At 38.4% G+C, this 17162-nt stretch overlaps 2 protein-coding genes across 2 annotated transcripts; one reads left to right on the top strand and one right to left on the bottom strand.

Moving 5' to 3' along the window:
* Positions 1–551: 551 nt before the first annotated feature.
* LOC108674285 (ceramide-1-phosphate transfer protein) lies at positions 552–9675 on the top strand. Its single transcript, XM_047881002.1, has 6 exons — positions 552–860; positions 2275–2456; positions 3841–3898; positions 4084–4126; positions 5277–5452; positions 5909–9675. Exons 1-6 carry the CDS (start codon positions 810–812, stop codon positions 6038–6040), a joined length of 642 nt encoding a protein of 213 aa, XP_047736958.1. The 5' UTR covers positions 552–809; the 3' UTR covers positions 6041–9675.
* Positions 9676–9928: 253 nt separating this feature from the next.
* LOC108674284 lies at positions 9929–16024 on the bottom strand. The gene is made up of 6 exons (XM_018162223.1): positions 15895–16024; positions 15137–15291; positions 13949–14053; positions 13033–13166; positions 11237–12466; positions 9929–11000 (listed from the first exon to the last, which is right to left on the bottom strand). The coding sequence occupies exons 1-6, from the start codon at positions 15947–15949 to the stop codon at positions 10574–10576; spliced, it is 2106 nt and encodes a 701-aa protein (XP_018017712.1). The 5' UTR covers positions 15950–16024; the 3' UTR covers positions 9929–10573.
* Between the last annotated feature and the right edge of the window lie 1138 nt (positions 16025–17162).

Consider the following 17162-nt stretch of genomic DNA (forward strand, 5'->3'; position numbering starts at 1 on the left):
AGGGCGTACCAAGAAATAAATGGCTATAAAAAAATCACCGTATGCGCAAATCGAGTTCTGATTGCTTTACGTCAGTCTCAAAACACCACACTACGTGCCAGCAACAATGAAACTTCACAAACTGTTGCCATATTTATTTAAAAGCCTTTAGAATTCAAATCTACAAAATCCCTGAATTCCATCACTGTGTGTGACTAAATTTGGCATATTGTGAGACTAATTCCGACAGCACTTCAAACTCTTACTAATTCGTAATTCCGAGGCCCTGTGTTAGAATTCCGATGCATTGTGTGAGCTGTATTTGAATACGACACAGCTCGGAACAAGCTTAATTTAAAAATTTTAATTTTTTAATTAAGCTCTTAATTAAGAGCTATTAAGCTTTTAATTACAAAAATTTTAATTTTTGAACACAACTTGGAATTTGTCAATTTGTTCAATTGACTTGAAACAATCGCCAAGCATTGGTGCGCGCAATCAAACTGCAGGGCGTTGGCTTGCACTCGACTCTCAGAGCCAATCCTTGTTCCAAAGTTAGGGATCGAGCTTGCCAATTTCCCTTACCTACATGGTTCTGATTCTGCAGAGGCTACGAACCTTGTAGACAATATTCATTTTATAGAAAATTTATTCAGTTGCCCACTGGTGAACAAATTATTAGAAAGACATTGAACCAACAAATTGGCATTTATACCCTGAATTTCTTTTTCTAATTTCTTTGTTAGTTGTGGCTTTTTCAGCAAATTGTCCAAATTTCCCTGTATTGATAGCTGTTCAGAGAATTATTTTCACTGAGCACCATATCAACCATGTCTTCTGTTGAATCTAAAGAGCAAATCTCTCCACAGTCTGCTATAGAGGTAAGTTTTGGTCTTAAGCATTTAGCATTAATACTTCTAAGGTTGTAAGAGGAGATATTTTGTGTTATAAGACTAGTACTATAATCGAATTCTAGTAATTGCCTTTTTTTTAAATTAAGTACCGGTAAATATTCTTGTATTTTTGACAGCATCCTGAAATAAGGACTATGTACTTTTAAGAGATCACTGCTGGAAAATTTTGTACAAGCCACTCATAATTGAAACAAAACTCTCACATTCATGAGAGATATAACATAAATCAATGAAACTTTCAAATTTTTCACTAAAACTGAACATTTTGATTTGACTAAAACAACTCTTTAGATGTACTACCTAAAGGAAAAACAAGTACAAGTCATAGAAAACTTTATTTGTTCTACATCTAAACCAGCTACAAATGAAGAGGAGGACTTTGGAGTCCTGGGCCTGTACCTACTTTCAAAAAAAGTTACCATAACAGATAGTAAGTTCATCAGCCAATCACTGACGGCCTTTCAAGCAAAATCCACCAATCATAGACAAGAAAATAGAGCGTAAGTACTTGCATTCACTTAGCGAGTTTTTGAACATCTGTGTATTCATTAGTGAATGAATACACTCTGCATGCTTCAATTGTTTTAAAATTGAGTTTAATTTCAAGTGTCCTGTATTGCTCCATTCCCAGGGGTAATTCGGGATACATTTTTTTTTTTGCTTCTTGCACCATAGGAATAGCATATGGAATTATTTTGGAGATCCCAAATGATAGTCCTCGTAAAGACGTCTAAAACAAGCCCAACGTTGTTTATGAAATTAACATGGTAAGAAGTTATCAAGAAAAAACAAAAAAAACTCTCTTTTTACCCTGTTTGATGTTACTTATTTAGAGTTAGATACGGTGAGGTATTCCATGATTCAATCAGGTAGCAATATTGACTTTATTGCAATAGACATGATTGCTGGGGTCGTCTCAAGTAGATGCGAATAGAGGCTGGCTGCTAGTGCAGCTGAAAGATGTTGGTTAGTGACTGGTCTGTGACTGCCTTTGGGGATGCTTGAGGAGCTTATATTGGCATACATCAATGACATCACAGAAGGAGGTGATGTGGGAACTGCTATTGTAAGTAAGGGTGGTGACAGTGGACAACCTGACACTAGTTTGCTTAGTAAGAAATTTTTGGATGAATATATTCTTGTACACATGGGGTATAAAAGTAAAATAGTGTCCATTGGAGAGACATTAAGCAATATGTCATCTAGTCACCAGACTTCAGAGCTAGGCTGTTTTGCAAAAAGGGCTAGAGTTGATGGTTAAAAAAAAATAAAGAACAATGCTGGTCACATAAAAAATTGAAGTTTCACTCTTATAATTTTTATTACTTGCCACTCATGCCACTCTCATGCCCACTGCTCATCACAAAGTTATATCCATCAGCCAACATCCCCCATGCTGGACAACGAAGCGGCTACTGCCCTGCAAGAAACCACCACAGCGCCCGAGCATGAAGCCAGCCCGCTCATGGATGTGGATGTCATCATGCAGGGCTTCCAAGAATGCCTCAAAGAAGAGGCCCTTGGAGTAGATGGATATATCAGGGCATACAGTGAGATGACCAAGTAAGTTGGTTTTATTCTCTACAAATGGTTACAATGACAGAGCTAAAAGTATGCATAATACTCCATCACAAATATATTTTATCCCTTGATTTTCTATTGATTATATATATTTTTATGCATGAGGTCTCAAAAACAATGTCAATGGTACAATTCATTTGTCCATCTTTTATTTCACACTTTTTGTATTGACATTTCCATATTAGCAATATTGTTCTCTGGACAATATTAGTTTTCTTTGTTTTCTTGCTGCTAATGTATGGTTCATTTTAAAAATCCTTTCATTTGCCATTCATTATTTGTTTGCAATTTTATTGACTCTCCATTTGTCTGATATACTAATTCATTGCTTGTAGTTGTACCTAATCAACTGGGGCAAATTTTAGCAGCTATTTAATTCTTATTATACATGTACAATAACTACAATTTCTCAAAATCTTCCCAGCAGTCCATATTTTACCAATGTTGAAACCAAACTTACATTTATACGCGATAATTTGAGAACTGAAAGTTAACCAAGTATATCTTGAGTATATGTGTTTTATCAATACCGTAATATTTAAAATATTTTGAGTACAAAATACTACCATTGCTCAGCAACTGAAAATTATTGTTATATATTTGTTGCCATATTTACTGGGCATTCGTTTGCCCAGTTCTGAAGGGGCATTCGTTACCCAGTGACTGCCACAGTTAGTGCCACATGTGGTGCTAAACATCATCCAGGCTTTGTTGAAGTCTTTGCTTTGAATGTTTTGATGTGCCTTTAGACCTGTGGGAATTATATTTTAATAATATATGTATGTTTTTGTGGAGAATATACGTATCATTGTTTATTCTCATTAAATTTAAATATTCTCTGGATTTGGTTGGCATATCTTCTGCATAGTTAGCATGGGTGCATTGCTTCATCTTTTCACAAAAGCAAAAAATAACGCGCAATACCGCAAGCTTATAAGAGCTGACGCTACCACCACTGCCCCTGCGACGCCACTAGGTACTTCTCTACCAACGAGCGCCCGGCATTATAGAGGCGCGCTGCTACAGGCCGCGCCGGCTATATGCATTTTTATAAATGAAAACCTGGTTGTTGCCTTTGCACCAAGGGTAAAAGATTATTTTTTATCAAATTAGATACTCGTGTTCTGTCCAAAATAAAATGAATGATTATTTTAGGACGTTTTTTCTTGCATTTTTTATTATTTTTGGTTAATAGTTCATGAAACAAAGTTAACCATAGAGGATAAGAAGATTGAAAGAATCGATTGGGATCACATGGTTGCAGCGGATCTAGGTAGCAAACCTAAAAAATTTAGACAAAGTTAGAGTTGTAGTGTGTACTGAAGGACCTCATTTTTATTAACGGTTACATGTATTCTCTGTGCAGGTTTTTCGAGGGATTGGGTACTATGTTCAACTTCATCACTAACGATCTCGTTTCCAAAGTAAGTTTTTACCATTTGAAATGTTTAATTGTTCTCTTTTATACTTCACAACAGGCATTATATTTATTGTGGATAGTTGTTTAAAGTGTAATTTCATGCTTTTGGATGTCAATGTGAGCAAATTTATTCAATCTGATACACAGGAAAGCACAAGTTGTGATCCCTCCATATGTACTGCTCTGTAGGTGGCGGTTTGCTTCTGTTATTTGTCAGGACAACGGACTGCAGGTTCATGCATGACACTGTTTCCGTCTGCGCCGTTCGTTGTACGGCGGCTTGTCCGTTATTCGTAGTTTAATACATAATAATAACATGTTGCCGCTGAACACACGCCAGATATTAATTACTTATTGCATCTGAACACACAATAATGACGTCTTGGACACACAATAATGACGTCTTGGACACACAATAATGACGTCTTGGACACGCAATAATGACGTATTGGACACACAATAATGACGTGTTGGANATCAGCTGCTGCCATGTTATGGCGCGTCTTGCAATGTTCATATCAGCTGCTGCCATGTTATGGCGCGTCTTGCAATGTTCATATCAGCTGCTGCCATGTTATGGCGCGTCTTGCAATGTTCATATCAGCTGCTGCCATGTTATGGCGCGTCTTGCAATGTTCATATCAGCTGCTGCCATGTTATGGCGCGTCTTGCAATGTTCATATCAGCTGCTGCCATGTTATGGCGCGTCTTGCAATGTTCATATCAGCTGCTGCCATGTTATGGCGCGTCTTGCAATGTTCATATCAGCTGCTGCCATGTTATGGCGCGTCTTGCAATGTTCATATCAGCTGCTGCCATGTTATGGCGCGTCTTGCAATGTTCATATCAGCTGCTGCCATGTTATGGCGCGTCTTGCAATGTTCATATCAGCTGCTGCCATGTTATGGCGCGTCTTGCAATGTTCATATCAGCTGCTGCCATGTTATGGCGCGTCTTGCAATGTTCATATCAGCTGCTGCCATGTTATGGCGCGTCTTGCAATGTTCATATCAGCTGCTGCCATGTTATGGCGCGTCTTGCAATGTTCATATCAGCTGCTGCCATGTTATGGCGCGTCTTGCAATGTTCATATCAGCTGCTGCCATGTTATGGCGCGTCTTGCAATGTTCATATCAGCTGCTGCCATGTTATGGCGCGTCTTGCAATGTTCATATCAGCTGCTGCCATGTTATGGCGCGTCACACGATGTTCATTTCAGCCGCTGCCAAGTTATGGCGCGTCTTGCAATGTCCATATCAGCAACTGCCATGTTATGGCGCGTCTTGCAATGTTCTATCAGCTGCAGCCATGTTATGGCGCGCTTTGCAATGTTCCTATCAGCAGCTGCGTCAGTTTGTCCCTAATTCGTATGTATTGTGCAGAGTTTGTGAGCGGTTTCTTAAGGCAGCTTCAGTCAGTGAGCATGGACACCAAACTTGCCCCCATCGCCAAGCCAATATACGCGGAGACGCTCGCCAAGCATCACCCGTGGCTCATCTGCAAGACGGTGGGCGCGGTGATGCTGCTGCTTCCTGACAAGAAGGTCATGGTGGCCAGGGTGAGCAATCACTGATGTCCGTGATACAATTCACAATTCCGGGCAATATTTCTTTAGTTTTTCTGTCATATACTCGACCCATAAATCCTGTTGCTGTTACAATATATGTCGCTCACGTAATCCTTACCCGTCTTATTTGGCGCTTAAAACTTCTTCAGCTTCAATTATTTTTCTTATTTAGAACTAATTCTTATTTAGCTTCACTTACTTTTCTTGTTTGCTCTCTACTTATTCAGTGTTATTCATTTCATCGCAATTAGGAGAACGCGTCCTGATATTCTAGGTCATTAACAGGCTTGCTTGGCGAATTTAGCTCTCACTCTGGAAGTGTTTATGCTTGCCATCTTTATGGCAGGAACCAACCAATGTTGTTTGCATGTTCAATTGAGCCTACTCTCTGGAACTGATTCTGCTTGCAATCTTCCTGATAGGAACTAACGTCTGTTCTATTTTCAGCTTTTTGGGGAATCTGAAGCCGCTATTGAAAAGTCAATGAAGAAGATCCCCGGCCTGGTCACAGTAATGGACAAAGTTTATGAAGCAACGCAGAAGTTTTATTCTGATTACGATATGCTCAATTTGCCTTAAATCTTATGGATTCGGAGAAGAGATTCCTCCTATTCTGAGATTACACCTGCTTTGATTGTGATGTGAATATTTTTATAATCTTTGGTTAGCACGTATCATGCTGTGTAGGGAGAACTCCAATATTGTGCTTTGACTGAACATTTCTGATCACAAGATTAGAAATAAAGTTGGAATGTTTGCTGCATTGGAGCAATAGTGCACCGTAGTGATGAATTTCATTTCATGTGAATTTGCAAAATATGTGCGGACTTGGGCATGCGATTGAATGGACTCTTAGACAGCACTGAAAGTTTTAAAAGATCATATTTTCTTTTTAATGTTGCGCACGCAGTTCGGGATTGGGTCACATCCATTACATATGTTACGTGTGGTTTCTTTATGTTTCTTCATTGTCTACTTACTAATTTGTTTTGAGTTTCTGTCGTTTTGAAATTTGTATCGAGAAGTATTAGAATTTTTACGTATTGTTAGTAATGAATGTTTGTGTGAAGTACTTACTTTGATCTGATTATTGATGTGCGATATTGTTAGCGTCACCAGCACCATTTAACACGAATAAACTGTTGGTAAGAATAGCATGTGAGGCGTAAAATTTGCCTCTGCTTCACGAGGTTAGTGGGGTTAACTTCTGGTGTGAGAAAGCTAGCGCTCATTTAAGACAGACAGTTGGGTGCGTCAAGTCTGTTGGCTTGAGTAAGCTTCTTAGTGTTGTTCCAGAGGGCATCCATGCGCCAAGCACTAGTGTTTGCTATTTTATCATAGTAGAGTATAGCAGTGTCAGCGTTGATTTGGCCGTTAGATCTGTCGCCGATTCTTAACATCGCAGAACATTTACAGCTTGTTGCGGTCTCGAACATGCAGCTCGCTGCTTTAATTTTCCTATGCTTAACCACCCCGCATCCTCGCACATTTGACCAGAATAGTGTCATGTTGCTGGGATCGAACCTAGAACTTACTGCTCTAATAATCCTGGTACTTTGAACTGTCCTCACTGGGCCACCCTGCCTCTTATGTCCGTGTGCAGGCGAATTTTTGTACAAGGTCTGGCCGCTCACGCCTGCCCTCTTAGACTCGTCTGTGGATGGCTTGAGCTGTTTAGTCTGTACCAGCTGGAGCACACTCCAAATCTTACCCTATATTTCCTCAAGAGCTTATGATTGGAGACCCAATGACCTTTAGTGAAATACAGTGTAATTAATTTGCTGAAGCTCCTCAAATGAATTAATCAAGTGAATATGACGGGACCGCCGAGTGAAAAACTGAGATTCATATCGAACTTATGTGTCAAAATGGCGAACAAATGCTTATTATGGCATTTAAGCGTGTTAAAATAGAAAAATAATTAATAAACCAGTTGAATATCAATATTTAGCTTTTAAAATGCGAATCGGTTGTGTTACATCGTCGCGGGAAAAACACGTTATGTGAACACCGAGACCTGCTGACGCTACATCTGCTACGGTACTTGAACGCTGCCAAAGCATCACACTCCAGAGCGGCTCACTATCTATGACATTTGTGAGATATAGAAAAATCCTGTACTCAAGTCACATTTACGATGAGAAAAGTGAGCAATGATGCAGTCAAGAGCGTCATGCTTTGAACGTGCAACATGTGGAGGTTTTCGGACAGCTTGATTGGTGGTCAATTTCAATTGCATTCCCTCCAATGCCTTGTGCAGGACCCCACTACCATATCATTTTTGGCTGTTATTGGGACTTAGAGCGTTTTTTAGTTTGGTTGTTTGCGTCTGATTTTGTTTTTTACGTGAATTATCGTGTTTAGAACATTTTTGATTGTAAGATATTTAGTTGACATACGTATATCTTATATAAGCAACTCGTTTAGGGGTGATACATATAGGTTTGTGTCTTGTTAGATATTCATTCAATCGAAGTATTATTTTTTAATAGTTTTAAAGTTGCTAAATCTTGCTGTATTTTCACAGCAACCACACTAGATAATTTGCAGCACATTACATGTATATTAAGGCTGGTAGTCAAAGTGCGGTGAAGTCTGAGAGCGAGGTGTTCGCGACCATCCTGTGGGATACTCGATCGGCCTTAAGCTCGGCTACTCGCTACCCTTTAGTCTTTGTATTATGATATTCCAGCCAGTCCCTTTTTGCCGGGTATCTCTGAAGACCGTCAGGGGTACCAAACAATCATTGCAATACGGCATCGGACGGCGTTCGATCAGGTAGCTGTGAGTGAGGCGCGTGTGGCCGATCCTTAGTCTGCACAGCGCTACCTCCATCTTCCAGGATTTCTGGTATGATGAACTCTACGTTTGTACACAATCCTGAATTGTTCTTAGTTTGTTCCCACCAGATATGGCGGATGCTTGCCTTGATGATAGGGTAGTGGTCCCGGCAAGGGACCTGCTCACTATGGATCGCCTGGTCCGATGACGCCGCCTTGTCCGCCCTCTCGTTGCCTCGCACCCCCACGTGTCCGGGCACCCAGCAGACGTTCACCTAGGCTCACTCTCCCGTATATTAACTGTTAAATATATGAGATTTTCACTCCACGTACAATACTGCTCGATTGTAACTAGTTTTTGGTAGGTAATATCTACAAGGAGGCTGATAAAGAAATGCTGAATATACCATTCAGTGGAGAATAACAGTTAGAACGCGTTGACATCTTGAAATACATGTGACGGTCAGACTTGATGAACATTAATATTTAAAATTTCATGACAATTCCTACATCATAACTCATTCAATACGCAGTTTGTAGATTTTTTTTGCTACTGTTCACCATCTGTAAATAAATAGCTGGGTAAGCATGAAAAAAATTCATTTCGCCATCTCATTAACGAGTGGAGTGAAGTCCAGCCTAATTAGTGAAGAAGCTCGTAGGGAAGAGCCGAGCCTGTTCGAAGCCTCGCGGTTCTCAATACCAACCTTGAAAGCCCGCTTTCTGACGTTGCCACGTTCCTGTTGCTGGCAGCAAAACACTATTGGGATATTAGTGTTGCAACTTATCGTCGCCTATTAAAGTAAGAGCTTGTATACGGTTGTCAATTTAGTCGTTCGTGTAAATGCTGCTCAAAGTTTTTTTTGCATTCCATTATATGACGGGATTATCCCCAAATATGCGATGTCAGATGTGTATAAATTACTGGCGTTTTGATAGAGGTGGCCCAACGCCTCGTCATACGAGGCATATCATTGGGACATTTCATCATTATAGCAATTAACCATTAAATTTCATCATTGTATAAAGTGCGTTCGCAAACGTAAGGACATGTATGATAGGTTTAATTGGTTAATGATGAAATGTCCTAATGAAATGTTTCCCATGACGAGGTGCAAGGGAAACGTTTGAAAGATCATACATACGGTCCAAAAGGTATACTGGTTAAACTGCTGTTTCACGAAGTTAGAGTGAATGGCCGCGATTGTTTGTAAAGGGGAGGGGACTTCATGGCTCACGAAGTTATCGTGTCTATTTGATTGTTGTCTACTATGTTGAGTTCTTTCCCTTTTTTGTAATGTAGGGTTATTGGTTTGGTGAGGATTGTTTGACGATAGGCTTTTCATTTAACCAGTTAAAAACTATATCAATTCATCTATGGTTTCTTACTGTGTCGTGGGAATGTTCTACACAAATATAAAACCTGAAATTATACTATTGATTATTTTTTCGAGTCATACCCTCAATTTACAGTACTTTCGTGCAATTAATATCATAATTCATTGCTTCCTTCATCCTGCTAGAATATCTTTATTAAATATCGTCATTTGCTGCCACCAGCACTTGAAACGTCAAGGCTTGCCGTTGTCGTGTGCCACATCGAAATAACAGCTCTCATTCCTCATCCGGGAGGCCAATTGTAAATAATATAGCAGCCCATTACACTTAGGACTGTCGATACTAGAGAAACGAGGAATACATTTTTATTAACGCATAAATTGAAGGAAGCAGCCATTCATGACGATAAAATGGGTAATATTCAACTCGAATATAATGAAACAGGAAGCAAATATTAGAATTTGAGGAATTAAACTGTAAACAGTAATAATTTGGCAAGAATGGATATAACTACAAAAGCTGAAACAAAATTGCTTCAAGGAGGAAACAAACGATTACTAGGGTTCAATTCAACGCATGAACTAGTAAAGTAGATTCAACGCATGAACTAGTAAAGTAGATTCAACGCATGAACTAGTACAGTAGTACTAGTAACTAGATGTACATACTGATTTTAAAGTAGAAACAAGTCAGCAAATGGCTCCTGTTTCTTATACGTGGTAACATAAATTTATAAACTCCATCCGCGGTGAGTAAATTCCAAAAGAAGAAAAGCGATACACCAAATCATGCGTGGGGTCGGAAGAAGTCTTTCTGAACATGAGCTTGAGTGTTGATCCAACAGCAGTCGAGACTCCTCAAAAAAATTTCACCAACGCAAAAAAAAAAAATAAAAATAAAAAAAATTAAGTCCTTTCTTGAGCAAACAGAGAGAAGTCGGTAAACATGTCTCCATGGACAAATTCAGATGAGGTAGGCGAGCGTGTGCAAAACACTAACTACACCGATTTTGAGTTCCCGAAAAAGCCACATCAGCGAAAGGAGAAGCTCGCTGCAGGGCCGCAATGAGCGCCATGGGAGAGTCATCAGGACACTTGTTGCCAGCATCCTTCTCGCTGAAGTAAGGACAAGCTACTCTCCCAACCTCATTAGCGAAAGTCAAGTCACTCACGTCGCCCGTCACACCTCGAAATCTAGATAACGTGTCCTCGGTGGTCGAAAACTTGTTTCTATTGACCTCCGGAGCAGCGTTGGTGGTAGTGCTGTATTCTGTTGCATCGGTGGCGGTAGTCGAGGAGATAATGCACGATGAGTTGTCAACGATGCTAGATTCATCATCGCTGAGATCAGGAAAACAACAGCTCCAATACTCGTGTTCACCGACGAATAGGCGTTCGTAGGACAGATCAGACAGAGCAGTCCTGACAAGAGATGAAACGTATACAAGTTTAATTAAAACTGTAGCATGATAACATCGTGAGTCGACAGAATAGATAGAAAAGGATAATTAACTATCTTGTACTTGATAGTTGATCTGGTTGGTGAAACTATTTAAAACATTTCTTCAAAGCTCGTTGTGGTACAAGAAAGACGTTAATAGGGAATTAACTTATAAAAACATTGCAACACAATAAAGAATCACACATAGTATATATACCTGACGAAGCCATCGTCTTTGCGGTAATCCAGAAATTTGCGTAAGAGGGCGAACGAAAAGAATATTTTAGTGGTGTCGCTTTTCTCGTAAATAACGTGGCTCTGATACGAGGCTTGAGTGTCCACAAGCTTGGGAACCTCATCTAGTCTGTCAAGGGTCACTCGCTTAAAGTAAATGAACGGACATTGTTTGCAGTGCTTCTTATAGGTGCGATGGCTAGGATGGCAAGCGCCATCGTCTTCGTCATCGTAGTAACGTAGGCCTGACGAACACTGAAGAGAAACTGGCGCCTGGCGTGGCGTGACCAGTTTCAGGAATATCAGGTAATAAGTCGGGTCCGTGAGATGAACGCTAACAAGATCCAAGTAATTCCATTCAACCGTGAGTCTTTGGACCTTATTTATGAAAGGGTTATGAGTGTTCTGAGAGCTTAAGCACCAAGAAAAACAACTGATGTTATACTTCATTTCGTTGAAGAACTGAGCAAAGACGTTGAGATACGTCAAGTCCAACACGATATTGAACTTGTTGCTTAAAAATCTCTCGGTGGAAGGAGCCTCTTCAGGTTCAGGCAACAAAATGTCAGGAGTTTTCAGTTCAGCGGACACAGAGCTCCACTTGGACCAGTCTTCCGGCATCACAGGAGCTTTCAGGGACGACTTGCCAGGCATCATCTCTATGTTGCGCACCACTGCAAGCACCGCGTCTATTGCTCTCTCGTTGCTAGTTCGGGCGGGCGGGAGCTCGCTCAGTCTCGCTTGCTTTTTATCTCTCCACTGTTTCTTATGCGATAAATTGGCACTGTTTTCAATTGAAGATTGCTTCAAGAGATTAGCTTTATCTGCCTGAGCATCGGACACTTGGTTTAAGATGGACTTGACTGTAGGCTGAGTACAGCGAGCTAACTGCCCCTTGTTGAATAACACTTCATCGTAAGCAAAGATAGCAATTTGAGAGCAATACACACCAGGACTTTTGCCAACTCCGCAGCCGTCGAACGCGACACAATAGCTCGTGTAGATGCTAGTGATGCCAACGCAAATGCGACGAAACTCCGCATTAGTCCATTCAAATTTATGGTCGGGGTCTCTGAACTTCTTGCCATCAGGCAGCGGATGGTCCGTATGGAAATCCGTGTTGGGAGTCGTCAAGATCACGATTTTGGGTTTGAGCACCCCAAATATTCCCCATAGAAGCGAAGGCAGCTGATGAATGTGAAAATGTTCGATTCTGAAGAAAAATAATGATTTCAACAGTAAATACAAAAGAGAAATATCTGAGTACTTCAATAAAATAAAAAATATTCAAGTAGCGCAAACAGATTGTTTTGTCAAGACACTGAACTGACTGAACACTAGATGGAAATTAAAAGGCGGAAAAGAGTGTAAACTTAATTCATGCGCAATTTTCATCAGCCGATAAAGAGGACCGCATCCTATAAGTTGCTATCTGTTTACTATTAAATAGTATGAGCTTCCATCTAATAAGTCTTATCACGTAAATTAGTGATAACATTTCTAAATAATTTGAAATTATCACTGATATGGTAATTAACAGCATTATGGACAACAAGCCCCTTATCACATACGACGATACACAATCCATTCCTTCTGACCAGAAATAAGAATTTTGTAAGAGTTGTACCTTACTTCATTACTTACTAGGACACGACTCGTGGGGTCTGTGAAGAGTACAATAGAAACGTGATTGACATAAAATGGTCAACAACTGGGGTAGAACTGTGTTAATACATACACGAATCTTTGCTCGTAAGCAGAATTCCACACAAGACTCACACTTCGATGAGCGTTACCACGTGTGGAGAAGCTACAGGCTCTGGCAGATCCAAGACATCAGCTTCGATAAGACGTACACGCACGGTAAGTGCTCTTCGATCAGTGGACTCCTGCCACATCAACTTCTCTCGCACCTGTCATATTATTTTCAGGTCAATCTACCTCTCATTGATTCTTCTGATGCCTTATTTGTAATTTTTAAACTTCGAGATGTCAAATCACAGACAAAGTTGTTATTGATATGGGGATAAAAAGACTAGGTATTGAACTGGCCTTGCGATCTAACACCTATAATAAATAAGGATAGCAAAATTGTAAAACATTAGATTTTTTTTTCAATTTGAAAACATAAGATTTTTTCCAGCTACAATGGGAAATAACAATGTTAGTCCAGCTACAATGGTGAGCAGACTAACTTCTTTGTTTTGTTTCTATTCTTTCTGTACATAAGGAACTCTGTGCGGATTGAGATATTCGATTCTAGGAACAATCGAAGTATTTAATAAAATTTTGTAGAGCAATTACAGAGAGGCAGACTAATGGAAGCACAGCGTAGTGATAACAAATTGATGACATAGCAGTGTTCATTGAGATTCTCAATTACATACTGATACATACCCATAATTACATACTAAAATTGAAAATAAATTGCTTGATTTCAGAGTTTTAAAGTCAATTTGAAGAAATACGTTTTGATAAATAGTAGAAGTAAAGAATAAACATAGGAGATTTGACAGAGAAATGATAAGTATATTCATAATATAGAAACCAATTATGGAAGGAGTAAAATAATGTCAAATGGTAGGTAATTACAGTTATAGAAATACGTAGTAAGGTAATGACAAATGAGGTAATAATAACATGTTTACGTATAATATTTTCGGGAGTTTGAAAACAATTTCAAGACACAACTCACCAGGTGACGTAAATTCTTGTCAACACACACAATTTCAGTGAGACAAGGCATTTTGAGGAGGCTTTGAGTTAGGAAGCGTTTATCTCCACAACCGTAGTCAACAACCTTCAGGGGAACAAACACATTTTAAAATACATATACACTATCAGACACAGACAGGCTACAGGAAAACTTGACAAAATGTCTTGATGTTTTACTACAAATGTTTAAAAACATACAAACCTCACTAGAGAATAAAGAAGAGAACATATGTAGCAAAATACAAAACTTATCTATTTACCTGTCTCAAGTTGACTTATTAAAAGGTGACAAAATTTAAATTAGGCTCAAGTTTTGATTTGAGTTTTAGGTAAACAGTTGCATATATAATATATCCCATGTAATTCAGAAGATAATGGCTCAAGTGCAACATTTGGAGAAAATTTTGTTCCCCAGTCTTTTTTTTTTATAAATAACATGCCACATGTGTATTGTCATGGGAAATAACATCATAAATAACATGACATGTATGTTGTCATTGGAAATAACATTCTCAAAGCATCTGCCAGCAGCAAGAGGGTCAAACACAAGGTAGGTGCCTCCATACGGAGGATAACATTAAAGAGCTACGGTATTTTATCTTAAATTTAGTGAATATAATATATAATAATCCTGGAATAAAAATATCAAACAATGCATACATTATTACACAAAGAAAATTTAATAATATCATATAAAATTTCATCATAATTACATATACCTACGTATATACTCAGGAAGGCTATTTAAACTTGACCTAACATTATGCAATGAATGTAGTAGGTATGACAAAAGGAAGAAAATTTGTTTAAAACTGTGCATTAATTTCTAATAATACTATGTTTGATAGTTACTGAAAAATGGTGAAAGAACAAAAACCACCACATGATGTTGATCACAAATTATCCTCATCCTATCAGCTTATAGCTAAAAGCAATGGATGACTTCCAGGATGAGAGCCAACCAAACAACTGATCTGCATGTACAGGAAGAGTTGTTTGAAAATTTCATTAATTAGCATTTCAAAGACTCTGCTAAATTTGAACAGGACACAGGTACTAACAAATGTAATAATTTAAATATTAAAAATAGCATATGAAATAAATCAAGTACTAGGCACATGCATAAGAAAACTCAGGGAAACCAGAATAAGGTTCAATAATAATTTACCTTGGAAAGATTGACACCACAAAACAACAATGACCTGATGTATGACTCGACCGTGTTGAACCTAACAATATTGAGACAAGGCTTAAAGCGCACTGTGCCATCCGGGCATAACGTAGTTACACAGTTCATGTGTTCTTCATCCACAAGCTTCACACCTGCACAAATATAATCATTAATTAAAGGGGAATTTGAACATAAATTAACTATTTGGATTTTGCCTTAATAAGAAAACATTTTTGGAATGCATGTAAAACTTGACCACCATGGAGATTTCTCAGAGAAATAAATGTACTACACAATTGCCACAAGTTTTTAACACTGATATAGAATTTAATACCAATATGAAATTTATTTTACTGCATTTTAATAATACATCTAAGCAAATGAAGTACATCAAGATATCACTAGAGTTTTCATTAAATTATATTCTTATATTTGCTTCTTATGTTACCTGATGTCATGGTAATTATGGAACAGCTCCTGTGCAGTTAGAGGCAGGGCAGGATTTCCAAACATATGGTAATTGATTGGAACAAATAGCCAGTGGTATGGGTATTTCAGGTAGGTTTACTAACTTATAAATTATAGATCCAAATAAAGCAAAATGATCAATGTTGTGTTCATTAGTTAAATTTAGGTCATTGTTTAACATTATGAAGAAATGAGTTTTTATAAATTGCTTCAGGATAATGTCACAATATAATGATACATTGAAAAACTATTCAGTGTATATACAAATATACATGACATACACTTACATTCAACTTGATTTCCATTGTCCAGATTGCATTTTTTTTCTTGGGTCTCTTCCATTTTCAAATGCTTTGGACAAAGTGAATCTTTGTGTGTCAACTTGCCCTATGTCTACTAATTGATATCAGAAATGCTGTAAAAAAAAGATTATTTTATCAAAAATATGTGAACTATGGGAAGATATTAGAATTGCATTTGAACTTCAGAACTTCAGCTTCACTAACAGATTCAATCTGTTAGTGAAGCTAACCCATTTTCCTTAGAAAATTAATGAAAAGGTTGTTGATCTATATCAGGCTTCCCCAAAGTCATCTTTTTAGAAAATTTTCTCATTTATGGAAAAAAGCCGCTATTGTACTCGCCATGTCGTCTTTCTGTCTGTCTGTGTATTAATCAAGTTCTTTTAACATGATAAGGTGCTTCCATCCAGTAGGTACCTATATAAATTCTTACCACCTCAAGTTAAGTTAATGAGGCTCTAGGCCTCAACAAAATTGAGAGTCCCAACTGTGGCAATTATTTTGCTGACTCTAAAGGCTTATTATTTAAAATTGTGTTCTTTCATAGTTGCAACATTGCATTTGCACCATTTATCAAATTTTTGCCATTTACTTTTCATTGAAAGAACACATTTTTTTCCAATTGCCAGCAAGGCCTTAGCCTCCACACCTCTATCCTGCCTATCTAGGTTCAAGAAAAGACCAGCTATGTTTTACTGGTACAGTAACAGCAGAATCAGAAGCATTTTCCAGCCTCACCCTGCCCAGCTGCCTGGTATCTTCAAAGGCTTAGTCTGAGGTTGAAGCATAAAAGAACAGAAACTGATATTTTGATTAGAACATGCATCAGGCACTGATCATGATATGATGTGGTTTCATAAAGTTACTGGAGTGACCATCAATTTATGCTGGTACCCAAGCACCATAGCCCATAGGCAACTCATCTAAGTTAGTAATTACAGAGGTAAACAATTTAAATTCAACAATTATGAATTATCATACAAAGGTAGGCAAGGCAGCATTAGCTGAAATAATGTTAGGCATAATATAAAGACAATAAAACAATTGAACTTTCATTTTAGAACATCATTCAAGTCCAAAACCATGACACATCCTAAAGCTTGTGACAGTGGACGATCGCTTAGATTCAAAAACCATGTTCTGAAAATTGTGCTTGGTAGAGGTATTTTGCAGGTTTGTCAAAACACAATGGCAAACCAGGTACTTTTTCAAACTTTAAAAGATTTTTTCAGTCCTACAAGTGTACCAGGGTA

The sequence above is a fragment of the Hyalella azteca genome, unplaced genomic scaffold, assembly GCF_000764305.2.
Source record: "Hyalella azteca isolate HAZT.00-mixed unplaced genomic scaffold, Hazt_2.0.2 contig6803, whole genome shotgun sequence".
Taxonomy (NCBI): domain Eukaryota; kingdom Metazoa; phylum Arthropoda; class Malacostraca; order Amphipoda; family Hyalellidae; genus Hyalella; species Hyalella azteca.